At 41.2% G+C, this 19,761-nt stretch overlaps 2 protein-coding genes across 3 annotated transcripts; one reads left to right on the forward strand and one right to left on the reverse strand.

Annotated features, from left to right (window-relative positions):
- The first annotated feature begins 438 nt into the window (after positions 1-438).
- On the forward strand, positions 439-13,392 carry klhl43 (kelch-like family member 43). Of its 2 annotated transcripts, none has more exons than XM_067486097.1 (7): positions 439-773; positions 6,024-6,537; positions 6,700-6,848; positions 6,935-7,281; positions 8,078-8,395; positions 9,083-9,258; positions 9,764-13,392. In XM_067486097.1, the coding sequence occupies exons 2-7, from the start codon at positions 6,227-6,229 to the stop codon at positions 10,560-10,562; spliced, it is 2,100 nt and encodes a 699-aa protein (XP_067342198.1). In that variant the 5' UTR covers positions 439-773; positions 6,024-6,226; the 3' UTR covers positions 10,563-13,392. The 2 variants fall into 2 exon arrangements, with proteins under 2 accessions (XP_067342198.1, XP_067342295.1); XM_067486194.1 differs by having other exon boundaries at positions 440-773; positions 8,078-8,377.
- A 623-nt stretch (positions 13,393-14,015) lies between these two features.
- rpl11 (ribosomal protein L11) lies at positions 14,016-18,109 on the reverse strand. Its single transcript, XM_067486544.1, has 6 exons — positions 18,074-18,109; positions 17,827-17,977; positions 17,352-17,458; positions 16,816-16,947; positions 15,141-15,251; positions 14,016-14,097 (listed from the first exon to the last, which is right to left on the reverse strand). The coding sequence occupies exons 1-6, from the start codon at positions 18,092-18,094 to the stop codon at positions 14,068-14,070; spliced, it is 552 nt and encodes a 183-aa protein (XP_067342645.1). The 5' UTR covers positions 18,095-18,109; the 3' UTR covers positions 14,016-14,067.
- Between the last annotated feature and the right edge of the window lie 1,652 nt (positions 18,110-19,761).

Here is a 19,761-nt window from a genome sequence, read left to right on the forward strand (position 1 = left end):
ACATCTCAGATGACGATGCACGCAGGAACACCTGTTAGTGTGACGTCAGTGAAACCGCTGAGTAGCCCGAGTATCATTTACTGTGTATTGTGAAAACATCGTAGCCTACTGTGTCTCATTTCTTCAGACTTACAACTAAAATTAAATTTACAAAAGTAAACTGCCAAAACATTTAACTCGAAACAGGAGTAACTCGAACAGTGGCAGGAGTATTTTGATCATCTTTAAGAGTTTAAAGTGAGGATTTGGACGTCGCGAAGACCATTTGGGGTTGATTTATTTATTTATTTATTTATTTTTGATTATTTTATATAGACAAAAAATTAATCAGCAACATGATCCACAACAAGGCAATAATGAAGTAAGGGAGAGGGGTGGGTAGCAGGGGAGACCAGGGTTGGTCTCCTATGGGATATTTTTGGAGGAGAGGGAGACGAAGGGTGCCTGTATTTGGAAATGGAGGTGGATTGCTGGAGGTGGGCAGTGGAAAAGAAAGAAGAGGGTTTGATGTGAGCTCAGGGAGGCTCACACTGATTTTGGTGAGGGAATCATACGTCAAACGTCACAGCTTTGGTTGGGACCCTGATTTATTTCTGATACTGGCAAACACATTCACACACACACACAGCACTGTGTCAGACCGACAGAGGTTGGAGGGCCTAAGCAAAGGGCAACTTGTAAGAGAACAACAAATAAAAAGGAAAGATCATAAAAGAAAGCGAGAGAGAAACTGAGAAAGCAACGAAGGAAAAGGAATCGGGAAAGAAAGAAAGGTAATGTACAATCAATTTGATTAAATTACAGTTTATTAAGTCAAGAAAACTTTGTTACTCAAAAAACTGAAGCATATTTGCAACTGAAAATCTTCTCTTGCCCCAAATTTTCCACCTAAGTTTTATTGAATTAACATCTTTACATCTGCCATTGTCAGAAAACAAAATACACGTCATACGATCCACGTCGAATGGCATCATAAAAAAAAGCTGTAATTTATACACTTAATGAAAACAATGTGAACGAGCTGCCAGTTGGTGTTGGGATATAATTGTACTGTATTGGGCAGCTGTAAAACACATATGTGTGTGGTTCTATTAATATCCTAATGAGATAAGCACAGGAATTCAGCTGCAGCCACAAAGTGACAGAAGTGCTGGGGATGGATGATTGTGGTGTGTGTATGCGTAAACATATTTAGGTGGTGGACAAAATAACAGAAAAACTGTCTAATAATTGTAGTCCTGCTGTTAATATGTGAGCAAATCTTTTCTTCTTGTCCTTAGTTTAGGTTTTTATTAAGTTCTTTTTGGTGGATTGAAATATTCATTTGTTGTTTAATGTTGTAGTTTTATCTTTGTCTCGTCAGAAATTGTAATGTAGCTGCCTTGGCCAGGATGATGTTAAAAATAGGTTGGTAATTTTGAGGATCTTTTCCCTGGTTAACTAAAAATAATTGCAGTAGTGTGTGAAATACTTTAAATGAGGCAGGGGTGGTTCTAGGCGGTGGTGGGGGGAGGGCATGGCTGTGAATGATTTTTTTGTGCTCACATTTACAGCAAATCAGTGTTTCCGAACAACAAAAAAACATTGTAGTGTACCTGCGCAGCTTCAGAAACAGCAGGCACTGAGTCGACCAGCAGAAAGAATTACTCCCATTTGCCTTAATTTTTGTTTGAACAGAACTGATTGGATTTTTGTTCAAATTTGAAGTACATGTAAATATAAACCAACTTTATGTTACCTTTGTTGTGTTTGTTTCCACCACTAAAAATCTAGTTTAAAAAAAAAGGAAAGGAAATAACTTTAAAAGAAACAGAAAAAAACATTAGGAAATGCAGTGATTTGCTTTTTCAACCAAGAGTTAATAAGAAGATGAGATGAGGCGATTCATATATATTTAGTGTCTGTCCATAAACTGAAAAGCCAGAGTCGGCGGGGTGGGGGGGGGGGGGGGGGGGGGGGGTCTTGCATACAAGTAGGTGTTGCACAGCAAAATTGGATAGTACAGCAGAAAAAATGGTGTCTGGGTTTTCTATTTATGTTCGTCACAACACTTCCTCATTATGTAAACAGAGAACGTAACCTGGTTGCCAAAATTATTTGCAGTTACAGTTAAGAGCAGTAAAGTGAGTCAATTAGAAGCCACTAGCGGTGTAATTAATTTGGAAGGTTAGTTATTCAGAAAACACTGAGATCCTGGCTCTGACAAAGCTTTGGAGCACTGAACATCTGTCCTCGGACCAGCTTGTTTATCTTTGCAGAGTTTAAAACCCTCATCTGGCACTCTGAGGTTAGAGTCTAAAAATAAAATGGCACAGCCACAGCACGGCCCCTTGCGCTTAGATTACCACCCATCTTCTTCTCTTTCACATTAAAGAGTTGATTTTCCTGCTTGAATTACGATCCGCTCACACCACCATCTGCAAACACAACATCGTTCGTTTAAAAACAACTGAGGAAGAAGATTATTCTCGTCACAAAACTCTACATAATCAGTTTCAGTAATGTGACGCAAATGTAATTTTAGTCCCGTTAGAAACAAAACTTTATTAGGTTGCAAACTGTCAGTAACCAAACCAATAAGTGCATAGATATTCAGGCTGAGCTCTGGGGGTCAGCTGAGTGTTTCCACTAATCAAACAGATGCTGTGTAGGTTAATACTATTTTGTCAAAAGAAATGATTTGAAAGCTATCACAATAGCTTCCAGATCCTTCTCTTTTTCAGAATATTTTGGGAACTAAATTCTTTACCGTGTTGCAGAAATTCTTCTTTTCAATTCCTTAAAAATGTGTATGTTGACTATGACACATCTGAGCCATGTGCGGCAACTAGTCAAGTTTGTTAAAGTTTGTAAAACATTAGGAAATAGTCATAATTATATAGTTATGGACACCTCACCTCAACTTTTTCAAGTTAGGCAGTTATCCTTTTCCACCACTCTGTTAAAATATTTTTAATATAATACATACTTTTTCTTTATTCTCTTTGGTGAATATTCATGCACACTGTATATAGACATTGCATGGATTACTAAACAGGCCCAAAAGATGCGGGTCTCCTTTGGACCCTGAGGTTCTTGTGACAAAGAATGACCACAAAATATTCAAAATGAACATAAATAATTGAAAAAAGTGTGCACAGCAACTACAAAGGGACGTAAGACGCTGAAGAAAACCAAAGTGACCAAAAGAAGGTGAAAAACAGGGCTGTCCGTAGTTGTTCTTTTCTCTTTGTGTCTCTCTCAGTCTGGGTGTCCTGTACTGGGTTGGGGGGCTTCTACCTTTCTGTGGCCACGCAGTTTTAATCCACCTACTGTACACAGAGGAGCCCAAACACAATATGGACACAGATACAAACACTTAAAGTAATAGAAAATATAAATATAACATTCAAACTTAACTGCGACGTGTAGTTTTTAGAATATAATTGTATGTCATACTGAACAATTACTTGTGGAAAGAGTTCAGAAAATGTGTAAATTAGCTGAGTAAAAGTCTATGAATATATTTTTCAGTCGTCAAACAGTAAGATATCACTATAACACTATATAACGGCTCAGGCTGGCCACTAAGCCTCAGTGCGGCATCACATTATCAGTGATGATGATGAGGATGACGATGATGGTGGTGGTGGGGGTGGTGGTTGGGTGGTAGTGAGGTCTGCTTCACACTATGGCAGATGACAGCAGCTGCTCCCGGGGCTAACCTTGGTCCCGGATATTTCCGATGGCAGAGCTAAAATTATTTTCATGCCAGCAAATCCCTGCAGTGATTTGTTTGTTTGAAACACCGCAGACACTCTGACTTATCTCCAGCGGTGGATAAAATTCACACATGGTTTCATTGACTGAACTGACTGAATAAGCACTTTAGTATCAAGTTTAATTGAATGTTTGCCTAATTTAATCTCAGTATTTATTCCACCACTGAATAGTTGAGGCTTTGTGTCTTTTCTTTATGTTGGTCGCTGTGTAATGGTGTCTCCTCTTCCACTTGTTAGAAAATGGACTAAATTAAAATTGAGCTACATTGGCTGCTGGTAAGCAGCAAACATGTCGAAAGCAAGTTGCTTTAGGATTTCTATGATGATTTTTTTTATCACCTTCACCCTTATTTTAGTGTCTGTGTGAAACGGAAACAGAAACGCTGGCACAAATGTACTGATCCAGACCTTTGTGGTGCAGCATCTTGTATCATAGAGAGTTTCTAATGTACCAAGGTTAAACAGTTTCTGTTGCTGTTTCAGACGTTTTACAGTCGATTGCAACATCCCGTCTGTACCAGTGAGCCCCTCCTCTTCATACGACACCCACAACAGCTGCGTCCTGTGTGATTCCGTCTCCTGTCCATGTGTGGAGCCTAGTGACCAACCAGCCAATAGACGCTGTTTAAAAAGAGCTGAGTGCAGACACGGAGCGGATGAGGAGGGGTGGAAAGGAACGGAGAGAGTCATGTACACATTTGTGGTCTCTGATGTTTGAGCTCAGGCGAGTTTGAGCTGTTGGGGCTGGAAAGGTTTGCAAGGGATGACATCATGGATTGGAAAAAGAGCCATACCTGTTTAAATAAGGTTTTTGTATTGCCAGTGTAACGCTGAGTAAGAATTAGGTTTATCATCTGATGAATTAAGGGCTGTTTTTGCAGCTGATAGTGGCTCCAGAAGAAAAGTTTTTTGGATTTAACCACTAAAGAAGGTTGTTATCTGAGTCAGTTACCATGGTAACACATCCCGTAGCTACTGAGATCAGATCAGTCTGAACCAAAGTGGTGCTGATGATGGTAAAGCCCCAAAATGGTTTAGAACAATAACTTTTTCAGCTTCTGGGAAGAGGCTAAAAGCCGTACATCATATAATGGCTGCCAGGAATCGGACTCAGTTTCGGATCAGTTGGATGTAAACAGAAGAAAATAGAAACACTAGAGTTTTGTTACTAGATTGTAACAAAGTCATCCAAAGTAATTTTTCTCCTTCTTATTTATTTTTCTCCGTCTCTCCACCAGCTTTCAAACATGATTGCACTCCATTACAGGACGTCCTCTGCCCTGCTCTGCTCTACCTCCTGCTCTGCTGCAGTTTGCAGAGCTCGACACATTGCGATCATGAATAAGATTCCTGTTTCTGTGTGGGGGAGGTGCCGCAGCAAATGCCGACTACTGTTGTAAAGCACAAGCCCCGACCCTGAACTGAGCTTCATTTCTGCACAGCCTCGCAGGCCACACGCACACCTGCCATTCACATAGCTTGTCACGAACACAGAGAAAAGCTGTTTTGTGGTGTTGGTCAGGGATTTACCGAGTAATGGGCATCTGTCTGGACTTAGTGCCTCCTTCAGTGACCATGAAACAATAATAATGTGATTTAAAGTCTGAACAACACAGAGAGAAACAATGAAAGAAAAACAAAACAGCAGTATTTGCTCATTTCGTGTCTGCATGATCACTGTGTCTCTGTGTGGCCATTTTTGCATCTTTTGAATGTTCCATTGTGGTGGTTTTGCAGTATTTTGAAGTGGCCATTTTTCGCCAGGCTTATGGGCACTTCGAATCATTTTGGGTGTATTTTCAGATGTTTTGCATCTCCTCGTGGTCATTTTATGGACATTTGTCGTCTCTCTGGGATATTTTGCAGCAGGAGCCCACATTTAGATATCAAAAAACTGTCAAATGAAATTGACATGTTGCTATAAATAATGACAGTTTTCTTTTCCATTTTTAATTTTCTACTTACCTCCTCCTCGCTTATGTTTCTTTCTCCTCGCCCACTCTCTTTGGCTTGTCTGGACACACTGTTGACAGTACATATCACAACTACCAGCACATAATTTCAATAATAATACATATAATGTTTATGTACAGGACACTTATCAAAACCAGAGATTACAAATTGCTCTGCAAGGACAAGAACAAAAAGAAACACCTAAGATGCAAAGACTAGTTCATTACCATTTTTTAATTGTTATTTTTGTGAACTCTTTTTGTGAACAATTTGTGTTTCCACCTTGCAAACAATTTCCTTTTCTTTCAGGTGCTGTGTGCTGTGTTAAAGTGTGAACCCACCAACGAAATCCCACATCTTCACGCACTGTCATACTGAAGACAAAGCAGCAAGAACATCGAGCCAAAAGTGCAGATCGTTTGTGAAGTAAACCAGTTTCCCTCAGCAAAGAGGCCACATCCAGTTAATTGCATCTAGCCGTTCATTTACTGAAGAACTTCAGCGGAGAAACCATGGCCCCTAAGAAGAAGACCTCCCGACAGAAGAAGCCGGCCGGGGAAACCATCTCTCAGGTCGTCGTCGAAGCCCCGGCCCCACTGAAGATAGAGAGTCGTGGTGACGGTGTGGTGGTGGTGGAGAGCGGGGTGAAGAAGATCGAGCAGATGGCGGCGCTGGACATCGCTCAGCTGAACAGCCTCAACCTGCCTCTGCCTCCACCCATCCTCAAGCCCGGGGAGAGAGGCCTCGGCCTGGGCAGCGAGCTGACACGACCCCTGCACGGCAACGCCCTGCTGGAGGAGCTCAGCAAGATGCGTCAGGAGAAGTAAGTTCTGTCATTCAGAATTCAGAATTGCTTGTCTTTGATTCCTGATCACACCGTGCATAAGGCCCAGTGTCCTGTGGGGAACCAGCTGCAATAAGCCTCCTGCTGTTTTCAGATACAGCTGATAACTTTCTGCCACCCTCCTGGTGCTTTTTTCCTCAGGTTCCTGACTGACCTGGAGTTGGCCTGCAAGTCGAAAGCCTTTGATGTCCACAAGCTGGTCATCTCCTCAGTCAGTCAGTACTTCAGGGAGATTCTGGCCAAAGACCCCGGCATGAAGCGGCTGGAGCTCCCCTCCCTCTCTCCTCTGGGTATCTGCACATCTTTTACTAGGTGAACGCTACTACAAAAATATTCTTTAACAAGTATAAATGCTGCATCTCCCCTCTTCCCGTAGGCCTGGCCAATGTCATTACCTTCGCCTATCTAGGCCGTGTCCACATGTCCCTCTACACCATCGGCTGCACTGTCTCTGCTGCTGCCACCCTGCAGATCCCTCAGCTCCTCAAGATGTGCATGGACTTCCTGCTGGCCGAGCTCAATGTCCAGACCTGCGTCTACATCTGGAACATCGCCGCCGCCTACGGTCTGTTGCCCCTGTGTGACGCCGCCCGCCGCTTCGTCCTGGAAAACTTTGTGCAATTCGCTGAGACGCCACTGTTCACGCAGCTGACGCTGGAGCAGATCTCTGCCTTCCTGCAGGACGACTCACTTGTGTTGCCTTCAGAGGTCACGGCTTTCCAGGTCAGAAGTCATATTCTTCTTAAAGAATTAGGCTGGTGATTTTCTGCATTTATATTTAATTTTTAATTTCTGAAACCAAAACAACCACAAACCCCTAATCAGGTTCTAATGGGATAGGACAGGCAGTCTGAGTTTTAAAATTCATGTCATTAAGCGCAAAGCTACCATTTAGTCCACCATTACCTAAAGTAGATTTTAACCTAAATTCAACTCACAAGCTTCTTGACAATCTTCACATCTCATGTCTAAACCGAGGAGAACTGCCAGGTCTTCTAGGAGGCCCCACCCCCATCCATCTATTTCCATTCAGACCTAAAAGCAGACCCCAGACCAGCTGTTCAGAGGCCCAAACTGATCCATGAAGCCAAGCTGAAGATCGGCTGTTAGCAGAAAAACACCAAATATAACTCACACTGTATATAAGAAGGGGGCTCGTTTATTAATATGCAACTCCATTACTGACTAAAAAAAATTCAGGCAGCAGGGGGGAGGGAGGAAGTGATAGGTGTATTTATAAACTGGACCAAATGTGAGTCTGTCAGATCCTGATCGAATACAAGTCGGTTTCATTTTGTCAAGTCCAGCCTTGTTTTTAGTTCTCTTGGAACTCTTTTTATAATATGGCTAAAATATGTTTTAGATGGTTGCTGGGCTCGAAATCAAAATGAGCATATCTTAAAAATAATTCAGTTTATGTTTGGCATGTTGTCTTTGGGTGACTTTTGAAAATCATTCTCTTTTCGTCACATTTGTTCAGTGTCCCAACTTCTCTGCAAACGTCTCTCCCTCTCTGCAGTTGGCCATGAAGTGGCTCGACTTCGACGCCGCGCGTCAGCCTCACGCGGCAGAGCTCCTGTCCCACGTTCGCTTTGAGACGATCCCGGCCTCCGAGCTGGTGAGCCAGATCCAGCCGGTGCCCCGGATGATGCTGGACCCTCAGTGTCACCGCCTGCTGGTGGACGCCATGAACTACCACCTGCTGCCCTACCAGCAGAACACCCTGCAGTCCCGGCGCACGCACGTCCGAGCCGGTCAGCAGACCCTGCTCACCATCGGAGGGCGTCCGTCGCTCACTGAGAGAGCGCTCAGCCGCGAGGTCGGTGCTTGGAAGAGTGTAGGTGTAGTTTTTATAAGTCTCTAACACAACGGCAGATACAGATGGGAAAATATAGATGTACAATCTGGGAAACAACACTTAGGAAAGTGGTTGTCGGAGTTAATAAAGAAATAGTAATGTTGTTCACTGGGAATAAACAATAATGGAATTTGAAGGCACTTTTCAATTTTTGCTGATAATTCTTTTGGAACCAGGTACAATTTCCTTCACTCAGCCTGTCAGGCCAAAACCAGGGCTAAGAAGATCCTTTAATGCTGAGAGTGACCTACAGTGGCTGAACTTTTGACGAAATGAGCTCCACTAGATGTTGGCAGCTGGACAGTCACAGGGCAGAGTAGAGAGACTGTCTGAGGACATTGTAGTTAGTTAATTGAAGTGAGACAACAGGGAAATTTAATGCGAACGTGGCTGAAAATGGGCCTCCGTTCCAACCTAGGACACCCAGACTGAAAGACAAACAAAAGGACCATAAACGTGGCTGTCACGTTATTTCTTGGCAGGTTGTATTTATTTATTTTTTGTAACTTTTCAACTGTTTGTGGTCCTTTTCCAACGCTTTGTGATGTTTGTGTCTCTTTGGCCATTTTGAAGCTATTTTACATGAAACAAAGCTCTTTCACTAATGAAATCATATCACACTGTTGGTAAAAAATTCACTCACTGACCTTTAACCCCTGTGCCCAGGTGCTGTGGAGGGACTCGCGTGAAGGAGGGGCCACCTGGCGTCACCTCAGCCAGCTGCCCGCGAAGAGTTTCAACCAGTGTGTGGCTGTGATGGACGGGTTTCTGTACGTGGCCGGAGGAGAGGACCAGAATGACGCCCGTAACCAGGCCAAACATGCCGTGAGCACCCTCAGCAGGTGAGACCAGAGGACCAGCTCATACATGAAACATGTGACATACTAATGTTTCCTTTATTGAGTGGTTAAAAATCACTCAGTAATGCGCTTGTGCTGCCACCTTGTGAAGACTTTCATGTTGATGGTTTTCTCCAGCATGAGCCTGTCTTTAGCTCCTGGATCCAACAGAAAGGAAAGTTAAAGGACACTTTAGATAAAATGACTCACAGATAAAAATCTGTGACCACAACAAGTTTAGTCATCACAGATGACTAAACTTTTTTCTAAGTAGTACTAATGCATAAACCAGCTGATTAGCACAGGTAATCACCTGGTTTAGTGCTATTTCATATTGATCAATACAGCACCAAAAAAGGGTTCCAGTCTTGATGCCAGACTCTGGAGGAGATGTGGTGAAGCTGACTGTGGCCCCCAGTAGCCAGAAGGGGCCCCACTTGGCATTTTTTAGCAGCAGCAGTTCGATTTTATGTGTGTCATTGTAATATGTGCCAATTGCCCCCAACAGATATGACCCTCGCTTCAACACCTGGCTCCACCTGGCCAGCATGCGTCAGCGCCGCACCCACTTCTCTCTGGCTGCCAGCAACGGCCGCCTGTTTGCCATCGGTGGACGCAACGTGGAGGGTCTGCTGGCCACCACGGAGAGCTACCTGCCCTCCTCCAACACCTGGCAGATGCGTGCTCCCATGGATGTTCCCCGCTGTTGCCACGCCAGTGCCACGCTGCCAACTGGAGACATCCTGGTGACCGGCGGCTACATCAACTGCGCCTACTCCCGCTCGGTGGCGTGCTACAATGTGGAGACTGACACGTGGACCGAAAAGGCCTTCATGGAGACCCCCCGCGGCTGGCATTGCTCTGCCACCCTCGGAGGCAAGGTGTACGTGGTGGGAGGAAGCCAGCTGGGGCCCGGTGGAGAGCGGGTGGATGTGCTTTCTGTGGAGGTCTTCACTCCTGAGAGTGGAATGTGGAGCCGGGCTGCGCCTCTCCTGCTTGGAGTGAGCACTGCTGGTCTGTCCACACTGGCTGACAAGCTGTACCTGCTGGGCGGCTGGAACGAGGCGGAGAAGCGCTACAAGGCGGCTGTCCAGAAGTACGATCCAGCTACAGACAGCTGGTCCATGGCAGAGGACCTGCCCGAGCCAACAGTGGGGGTCTCCTGCTGTACCCTGACCCTCCCACACCGCCACGCGCCACGCCGGCAGCAGCACCGCAACACCCCGGGCCATGAAGAACAGCAGCAGGCCGTGAAGAACCGGAGCAGAGAGAGCAGCCTGGCTCCATCACAGATCATCACAACATAGAGGGACAGCGAGGGAGGGACTAAAGGAGAGGAAGGATGGTTTAACCTCTGGAGAGCATCTGGATTAGGGCTGGAAATAACAATTATTGGCACTATCGCTTCATTTGTTGAAAAAAAACAAGTGTAAAAATACTCGGCAAGATGACATCTTCAAAATTCTTCTCTTATCAGTAAAAAAACAAAAACAAACAAAAAAAGTGAGCAAATTCTAATCTGACACGCAGCCCGAAACCAGAGAATGTTTTTGACCGTTTCACCAGAGAATCAATGGATTAAATCAAATTAGATATCAAAATACATGCAGATGTTTCAAGAGAATTTCTGCTCTAATCTGGGTCATGTCTGCTCTTTTATTCTGTTCATATCTGTGTGAAAACGTTACAGTAGCTTATCTAGCCATCAAAGGTCTACTTTAATTGTTCAACTAAAATGCCCTTATTACACACCGCTGCTGCAGGAACAACTGCGGTGCATTCCTTTCAGTCAGTAAGAGCATAAATAAAGAGTAAGATTAAACAGCAGCAAGCTTTAGATAATAAATAATAAGTGACATTTACTATTAGGGGCCAAACAGGACTGATTACAATGATACTTTTATCACATAGAGTCAGAAAACTGCTTATAATCCTATAACCACAGTAAATATCCACCTAAATGTTTCTATCATTAGCCATCATAAGCTACTGGTTATATTTAACCTTTTATAGTTCATAAGTTAAGAAGCCTGTTTTACGAATTTAACTTATTTAAGAAGAAGAATGTGATAGATTTAGAAAGTTTCTCATTGTCACTTTTGCTGGTCAAAACAATGCAATTGTCCAAAGATTTACACAATTGAGATGACGCATTGATATTGATGGGGTGATTAATGGTTCCCAAAAACATTCTGCTCCAGTCTTTTTAGGAAAGAATTTTAATTAGATTTTAAGAAACAAGCAGCTGCAGACTCCAGTAAATTATATGTGCTGACAGACAGAAAAGAGGGCCTGCATGATCCAAAGTGGTCTCAGGAGGTTTTACAGTGCTGGAAAACAGATGAGTAAAAAGGTGGATAATGGTAAAAAGTGGAGGAGGCAAAGGTAGAGAGGCAGAGGACGGAGGAGGGTGATTGATGAAAGACGGAACCATTGGCTGTCTGTGCTTGAGCTGCTTTGGATTCGAACAACTGTTAATCCACTGGCAGTTTGTGTACAAAGATGTATCAAAGTGTGTGATGTGCAGTTGTTGATGTGAGTGTGTGTGTGTGTGTAGCAGAGAGAGAACCGAGTGAATGACTGGAGTGTGTAGGTGCTGCAGCAAAGCAGCCATTTCTGACAAAATCTACAGTATCAGCAGCAAACTTTAAAAAAGAAAAGTGCAGAACGTGGATGTGTTCGAAGTAGTTTAGTTTATATGTGACAATAGTAATTTAAAATTGATTTTGTAAGTGCAATAGACAGGGACGATTAAAAGGAAATGTAAGAGGACTGCAGTGTAAAATCCACACAAGTGACATTTGTAGGTGATATATTTAAAGAAAAAAAAAAAAAGGGTTAAAAACACTTGACAAAAAGGCATCAGCCTTAAAATGTTTAATAAATGTTTTACAAATCTGAAAAATGTAGAAAAAAATCAAATGTGATGAAATTTTTTTTTAAAGCATTCACCAGCTTCATGCATTTAATTTTTACTAAAACAAAACCCGTTCAACTGAAGAACCAGTGAGACCCCAGCAGTTAATATGAGATACAATGGGGCTAATATGGCTCATTTGATTGGCCCAATCCCTCTGTATTTGACTCCTGCCTGATACTGGATGAGCTCTGTGCTGGTGGTTTCTGCGGGGTTTTAATGAATAAAGCGAATATGATCAAAAACATATCGGTTTTCCGCCTCCTGATTTATTTTAATACAGATTGTTTAGCTATGAAATGTAGTCCAACATCAGAAAGTGTAATAAAACAAGCAGATGTTGTTTGAAACTTTAGCAATTTAATGGACTGTTTATGGACAGAGTACAAAAACACAACTGAGGCCTAATTTTAAATTATCTCATAGTAACGATAGTGTTCCATGTTTGAAATTGCTTTTTTAAGTTTTAGTTTGCAGTTTTTACATCACCCTGTACAAACATACTAATTTAAAGGGTATTTTGAATCTTAAAAACACTCTTAAGCTGATACACAATCTGCCAGTGCAATATGAAACACTGCTTCATGAATGGATCTCAGAAGTCATGGATTGCAAAACCCTGCAAACTGAATCAAAGTAAATCCAAGAGTTTAATCATTTCTTAGTCAGAAATGCCTTCATGCTGTCCCTCTGTTCCACAGAAAAGGGCACCCAAATAAGATGAAGACCGTTCTGGAACTAGATTACATCTGTCCACGAGTAGACTATTCAGGACTGCTGCAAAACATAACAGTGCCTCCATGTGCTGAGGAAGCTAAGGGTCTTCCAAGTCATCAAGGACATTTTAGGTTTGGGTTTACAGAGCAGTAATCGAATCAATCCTCATCTTCAATATTACAACCTGGTATGATGTTCTTACCATAAATAAAAGCAAACTTTCCCAGAAACAAACATAATTCATACAAATAACCAGCAACATAACAGGATCACCTGACTCATCTATCTGAACTTTATAGCTGCCCGGTGGAGAAGAAAGCAACTGAAAATACTAAGGACCCCCCCCACCCACTTTGTTCCTTCACATTACTGCCATCAGGCAGACATTAGAAAGTCCCAGTGGCCCATAAAATCATCTACAAGAAATCTACCACCACCAGTGCAATAACTATTCTAAATAGCAAAAAAAATAATAATAAAGTTTTATCTGGTTGTTTTTACTATGTTGTTTTAACTGTGTCAACTGTATTTGTTATTGTAAGTAGTACATGTGAATTTTGGAGCCCGTCAAACAGGAGTTTCTGTCTGTGGTTGGCACAGCAATAAAGCAGATCTTATCTTAAAATCTCAGATTTGCCAGACAACAGGGATCCTGAGTCAGCAAATCAGATGTGCCTCAAGAGGGTCAGGGTTTAGGAAAATAAAATAAATAAAAGAAAGAAAGAACCAACCATTAGGGCTTACGAATGATGTTAAAACTAAATGGGGGGCACAAAATCCAATCCACCTGAAAAATACCACTGTCAAAAAAAAACAACAACACCTTTTTAACACTAACATTACTAATTGCCAGTACGACATAAATACTTTAAGGTGCACCATCGTTTTTAATGTTGCAGGTCCTTTACCAGTCCAGATTTAAGTAAACATACTTGAATATCAGATCCTGTAGAAAATTAACAGTTCTGGGCTACAAATGTCTTGTGACGGTTCTAAAAAGAAGAAAGTTGCATTTTAACATTTAACATCTTGGTAACTCAGCCTCTTATCTGGTTTAGACCCAGATTTTAACCAACGTACCCTTAACTGAGACACTTGAGACAGTAACAACACAAGACAAAGAAAACATTTTTTCCCAATTTATTACTTTGTTACAAACAAGATCAAAAGATCTTCCTTTACTTTCCGGGGAGGATGATGCCATCATACTAGAAATGGGAAAGAAGGAAAAGTTGAGGTCAAACATTACGATTGAGTTTTACAACAAATTAAAATGCAACATCACAGGCTCCTACACGTTCACATTACAAAGCATTTCAGCTGCAGAGGGGCAGAGCTGGAAATGCAAGAATTAACATTCAATAGTCAAGAAAATCTGACCACACCACTGAGAGTTAAATAGCCCTGCAATAATTTAAAGATAAAGGCTAATAATCAGCAGCTGCATGAAGCTGATAATCAATCTCATCTCCACAGAGTTAGCTTGTATTCTTCCCACAAGGTCACATGCAGATTTCACAGAGCAGTCACCAATGGCTCAACAGTGTCTACTGGCATTATTTGACCTCATCTTTCAAAAGAATTTGGAGTATACACAGTCCCTCAATTTTATACTATACAATTTTTTACTCTTTAAGCTCTATAGGGTGGAGCTTTTAGTTGCTGTTTACCTAAAGTACGCACAGACAACGGCAGCTTCTTGACATAATTCTTTGTGGAGAACATCAAAGGTTTGCCACTAGAGGGCAGACTCAGGCCTAGTCACATTTGAAAACACTTCACATCAACTTATGCTTTTCCACAGCATAAAGAAAAGCAATGAATACACTCAAAGGGGTTAATTTTTAAGATCAATGAGAATAAAACTGCATAAACAACAGGTATGTATATATGAGTAGTTGTGGACGGGCTCAGATAGTTATTGTCCCTTTTAACTTTACATTAACATTGTATTTTGGAGTTGCTTAGCCAACATTGAACTGTCCCACTAACAGTATGTGGCATGGATATGAATGCATGACACATGATGAGGGCACCATTTTACAAGAAGTATATCTCCAACCCAAAGCATCTGGCAGATGCAGTTCCAGTAATTTAAAGCAAAAAGCTGCGGTGACTAGGTTTGCATTGTAATCAAACAGTTTTTTTATTTTTTTTTATTTTAGAGATGTGATCTAAAATATTAACTCTGAAATGTCTGATGCACAATTTTGAACTTTAGGATACTAATGAAATCCCTGCATGTACTCACTTTCTGCTGGAACCAGCGCATGGCCTCCTCTTTGCGGATGCGGTGCTTGAAACCGATGCGGCCTCTTTTCCGCTTCTTGTCGGCAATGCTGAAGCCGGGTCTGCCCAGAACCTGAACACAAAGACAAAACAGAGACACTAATTAGTCGACAGTCAGTATGAGCTTTAGAGAGACAATCCCACAAAATTCTAGGATTTAAATCCAGTAAAACAGTCCAGTGTTCATTCTTGACACTGCACAAAGTCAAGTGACATGTATGTTACAATCGGATGCAGAGAAAACGCAGTTATATTTTACATGTTTATTCTCAGCATTTGTAGCTCTGATACTCAATTGCTGTTTTCCATTTGAGCCAGAGGTGGTAGAAGTACACAAATTCAATGCTTAAGTAAAAGTCCACATATTTGCCTTAAAAAAAACAAACACTCCACTATAAGAAACGTACAACTTCAAATTCTTTACCCAAGTTGAACAAAAAGTATGTCTAAAAATTAATGTATAATTTAATGTACCCTACTAAGATTTATTATAAACAGTATTAAATATGATGCTGTTTTTATAGATCAAGTCCCATCCAGAGTTATTTGACAAACCCAATAAAAGTAAAAATGATAATGATGATGAGTAATTAATGAAAAATGAGGGCCGTAGGGTTGGTTGGTAATTCTTCAACAAGATTTTGACCATTTTATAAACTGACAGGTCAATTAAGGATAAATCTTAATTTATTAGTACAATATATTTGTATTAGGAATCATCACCTTCAAAAAAGCAACTCAAACTGCAAAAGAATTGTATTGGAGTAAAAGTAAAAGTAGCCTAAATGGAAATACTCCAGTAAAGCCAGTAAACCTGATTTTAGATAAGCTGATGAGTCAATGAAATTTAAAAAAAAAATAAAATAAATCATCTTCTGTCAACTAAATTGTTCACTTAGTTCTGAAAGTGAACCGTAAACTCGCTACAAAAACTGGCACTAAACTATCAAAGCAGCTGCAAACTCAGACTACACCAAGTGCCAGCAAAATAAATGTTAATCACAAATTCAAGCACCCACTACAAACAGCACCTTGCCTGTCTTAAGCACCCGCTGCAAAGTGACAAACGTTTCAAAACGGAAAGATTGCCTGGGTCACATTACACGATTTAAACCCGATAACATCAGGCCGACCTGTTATGACGGGCACGTGATAAATGTTGAAGCCACCAACTGGAATTCCAACCAAGAAAATGTTTATAGGGCTTCAGTAACAACGCCTCAGCATTTTTGACATGTCCTCAGGACAGGTAGTATCATACACAGGTATTAAGGCATTCTACATATATTCTTGCTTCCCAGTGTTAATTTCCCCCCCTCAATGATCTGTCCAGTACCAGCATGTGGGATGTCTTACCCATGTCCAGATCGCAGTATGAATTCATGAGTCTACAAGCACCTAATGTGGCACAAAGTGATCAGACACATCATGTGGTCTAAACTTTACCCCGAGAGTGACACCTGATTACAATACATATAAATCCTGTTTATGAAAACATTACGCCAAATCAAATAAACACGTTTTTACTGCCAGCAATGTCCTGTACACAACCGTTTCACATTACAGGCAAATTCTGTTAGGGTACATTAAAACAACAAAGCCAGCTCTATACACATCAAAGATTTTATGTGACTTACCACGTAAAAGTCCAGTCCGTAGATGCCGATACTAGGGTCGTACTTGATGCCCAGGTCAATGTGCTCCTGAATGCCAAAGCCGAAGTTTCCAGTATCAGAGAAGTTGTTCTTTCTCAACTCATACTCACGCACCTGGTAGGTAAGATAAGAAGTGTGTTTGACAGTGTCTTTGTACCATTTAACTAACATTTAGCTCATTTGATGATTTCAGGGTTGTTCATTACATTTATGTTCATAATCAGTTAAAAATATTACATTTTGTACTTGACATTAACAGTGATACAGAAAACAGAAACATTACTTTTAGGCATTCCCAATTTTCAGATTTTATAAAAATCTACAGCAACTCAATTCCAGCTCTTCACATCTCTTATGTGAAAGCATGACACTGTGCAGAGCCTAATCTTTAAAAAGGTTGCACTGCTGTTTTACAACCACTTTTCTATTTATGAATGAATTTATGCAAGTGTGAGAAACTGATTTTACTTTTTTTTCCACCTGTGACATTTTAAATTTGAGTAGTTTGACTTTCTTACCTTGAGCCCTTTCTCCAGGATCTCCTCTGCTTTGGCTCCACGGACGGTGCAATGGACAGCAATCTTTTCATTTCTGCGGATACCGAAGGATCTCACAGTATAGCGGGCTGCAGAGAGAATAAGGAAAACCCTAAACTTTTAACAAAGCCTTCTGAAACATTACCTGCAACAGCATTTAACCCTCATTGGAGTCGGTTTCTTGATCTATTATTCAGTTTATAACAACAACTCCATAGGAGCGCTCAATACATTTCTTTTCAGATAAATATAGCAAGATAAAAAACAACATTCAACCCACAAAGATATTTTGAAACCCAGCCTCCACCAGGTTATCTTGGATGCCTACCAGGTGGCAGGCTGTATGTGCTCAACTGTTTAAAAGCATCTAAACTACAAATTCGCTCTTGGAAATGCACCGAACAAGCATCCACGTACCTTTTCTTGCATGCACAGCAACCATGTCAACAACACTCACCCTTGGAGAAGACAGGGGTCTGTCCTGTGAGCTGCTCCAGCACTTTAGCGGCTCGGGTCAGTCTGTCTCCACTCTCACCGACGCAGATGTTCAGGCAGAGCTTGCGGATGCGAAGCTCTCTCATAGGGTTCTCCTTCTTCTCACCCTGGTCCTGGAACACATGTAACACCACAAGGGTTTTACAACTTTAAAGCACACAAGAAATGGAAAACAGCCCACCACACAGCGTCCTGATAAACCCTGATACCTTGTCAATTTCTGCAGCCATGTTGAGTTACTAGTGTTAACCTGCTAACGTGCTAGCACCGGAAAACAGCCTTTACTGACAACAGATCCTTTACGGTAAATTCTGGTTTAAGTGTTAACGCTCACAAATCAATCATGCCCACAAAGGCCCCGAGTCCGTACACTGCACCTCTCAGTCTGAACTCAACTCTTTAAGAGTTTCGGAGTAACACACACGCCGGCAGGCGGACATGTCCGTACATATCCCCACTGCTCCTGACATTAGCATTAACGGAGCTTACATGCGTTTCCTGGAAATATAAACAACCCTTAACAACTTACATACAGATAAATTAAAAAACAATGCCTGCTGAAAATGTAAGCGTAATCCGATCACTTCAATGTCGTTTTTAATGACAGCATTTAATTTAAAAGTACAGGGAGGTTCTGTATTTCAAAACGTTAGCATGTTAGCATCACTTGATTTTCAACTTTAATACCATTGCTTAACATTTATTGAAGAAATAAGACTCTAGTTTTAGACTTCTTAAGGGAGTCTAAACAGTTATACATAAAACACTGGTCAGAATCACTCTACAGCTTCGATGATTGTGGATTTCAACTGTAACTTCACATTTGACCGCCAGCATACGACGTGAGACACTACTCACCGCCATGTTGGATCACTTGAAGAGGACGTTTCGTTTCCGGCGAGAAACATTTATAGCCCTGTGTTCCCTTGAAATAGAAGCGGGTAAACGTCGCGCAACGAGGGTTCCGTTTTTCCCACTAATATAAAAATATTAAAAATATTTTATTTCTTCATCGTTAAGATTTATATATTTCCTACATTTTTCAACTTTTACTTTGAAATCAAAATTTTTCTGGCTTTCAATGTAAAATCAGACAATCCGCCGATTTGGAGATTAGAAGATTTGATTCATTTTGAGTTGAGGTTCTAGTTATTAGTTGTTTAGATTAAATGCTCTTGACACTTAAGCTTAACAATCAAACCTAGACCCAAGCACAGTTATAACTAATTTGAGAGCCTTACTCTTAGCCTTTCACACTCTTGATAGATTTTTCAGATTTTCTATCCGATTTAGTGCTTTGTACAGATACAGTCATTATAGTGGGTGATTTTAACATGTGTGTAGATGTTCACAGCAATTGCCTCAACCCTGTATTTAATTCGTTATTAGAGTGAGTTGTTTCATCCCAAACTGTAAGTAAACACACCCAGTTCTTACGTACAACATTGAAATTGACAAAAAAAAAATTGCTTAAAGCAGGCGTCACGTGTAAAGTTATAAAGGAAGTGACGTTCCCATCATTTAGAAGAATCTCTTTTAGCCTGGAAAAACATAGAAAAGCCCTCTGTGATGCCACAAGAGCATATTATTCATCACTAATAAAGGACAAAATGCTGTGGTCATTGGTGTCAAATGCAGCACTGAGGTCTAGTAGGACAAGTATAGACACAAGTCTAAAGTCCTGGATGTCCTATAATGTCCTACTTCTAAATTCAGACAAAACTTAAACTATTGTATTTGGGCCAAAAAATATGAGAAATATGCTGTCTAACAATATAATTACTTTAGATGGCATAACGTTGGCCTCCAGTACTGCTGTGAGAAACCTTGGAGTTATCTTCGACCAGGATTTGTCCTTTACCTCGCACATGAAATAAATCTCTAGAACAGCCTTCTT

The sequence above is a fragment of the Channa argus genome, chromosome 1 (assembly GCF_033026475.1).
Source record: "Channa argus isolate prfri chromosome 1, Channa argus male v1.0, whole genome shotgun sequence".
Taxonomy (NCBI): Eukaryota; Metazoa; Chordata; class Actinopteri; order Anabantiformes; family Channidae; genus Channa; species Channa argus.

Excerpts from the sequence above, each read along its gene's own strand:
- klhl43 (XM_067486097.1), top strand. The coding sequence starts at position 6,227 with ATGGCCCCTAAGAAGAAGACCTCCCGACAGAAGAAGCCGGCCGGGGAA. Across the intron at positions 6,538-6,699 it reads AGCAAGATGCGTCAGGAGAA|GTTCCTGACTGACCTGGAGT; the intron begins GTAAGTTCTGTC and ends TTTTTTCCTCAG. Across the intron at positions 8,396-9,082 it reads AGGTCGGTGCTTGGAAGAGT|GTGCTGTGGAGGGACTCGCG; the intron begins GTAGGTGTAGTT and ends CCCTGTGCCCAG.
- rpl11 (XM_067486544.1), bottom strand. The coding sequence starts at position 18,094 with ATGGCTGCAGAAATTGACAAG. Across the intron at positions 16,948-17,351 it reads TCCTGGAGAAAGGGCTCAAG|GTGCGTGAGTATGAGTTGAG; the intron begins GTAAGAAAGTCA and ends CTTACCTACCAG. Across the intron at positions 15,252-16,815 it reads ACGGACTGGACTTTTACGTG|GTTCTGGGCAGACCCGGCTT; the intron begins GTAAGTCACATA and ends CTTTGTGTTCAG.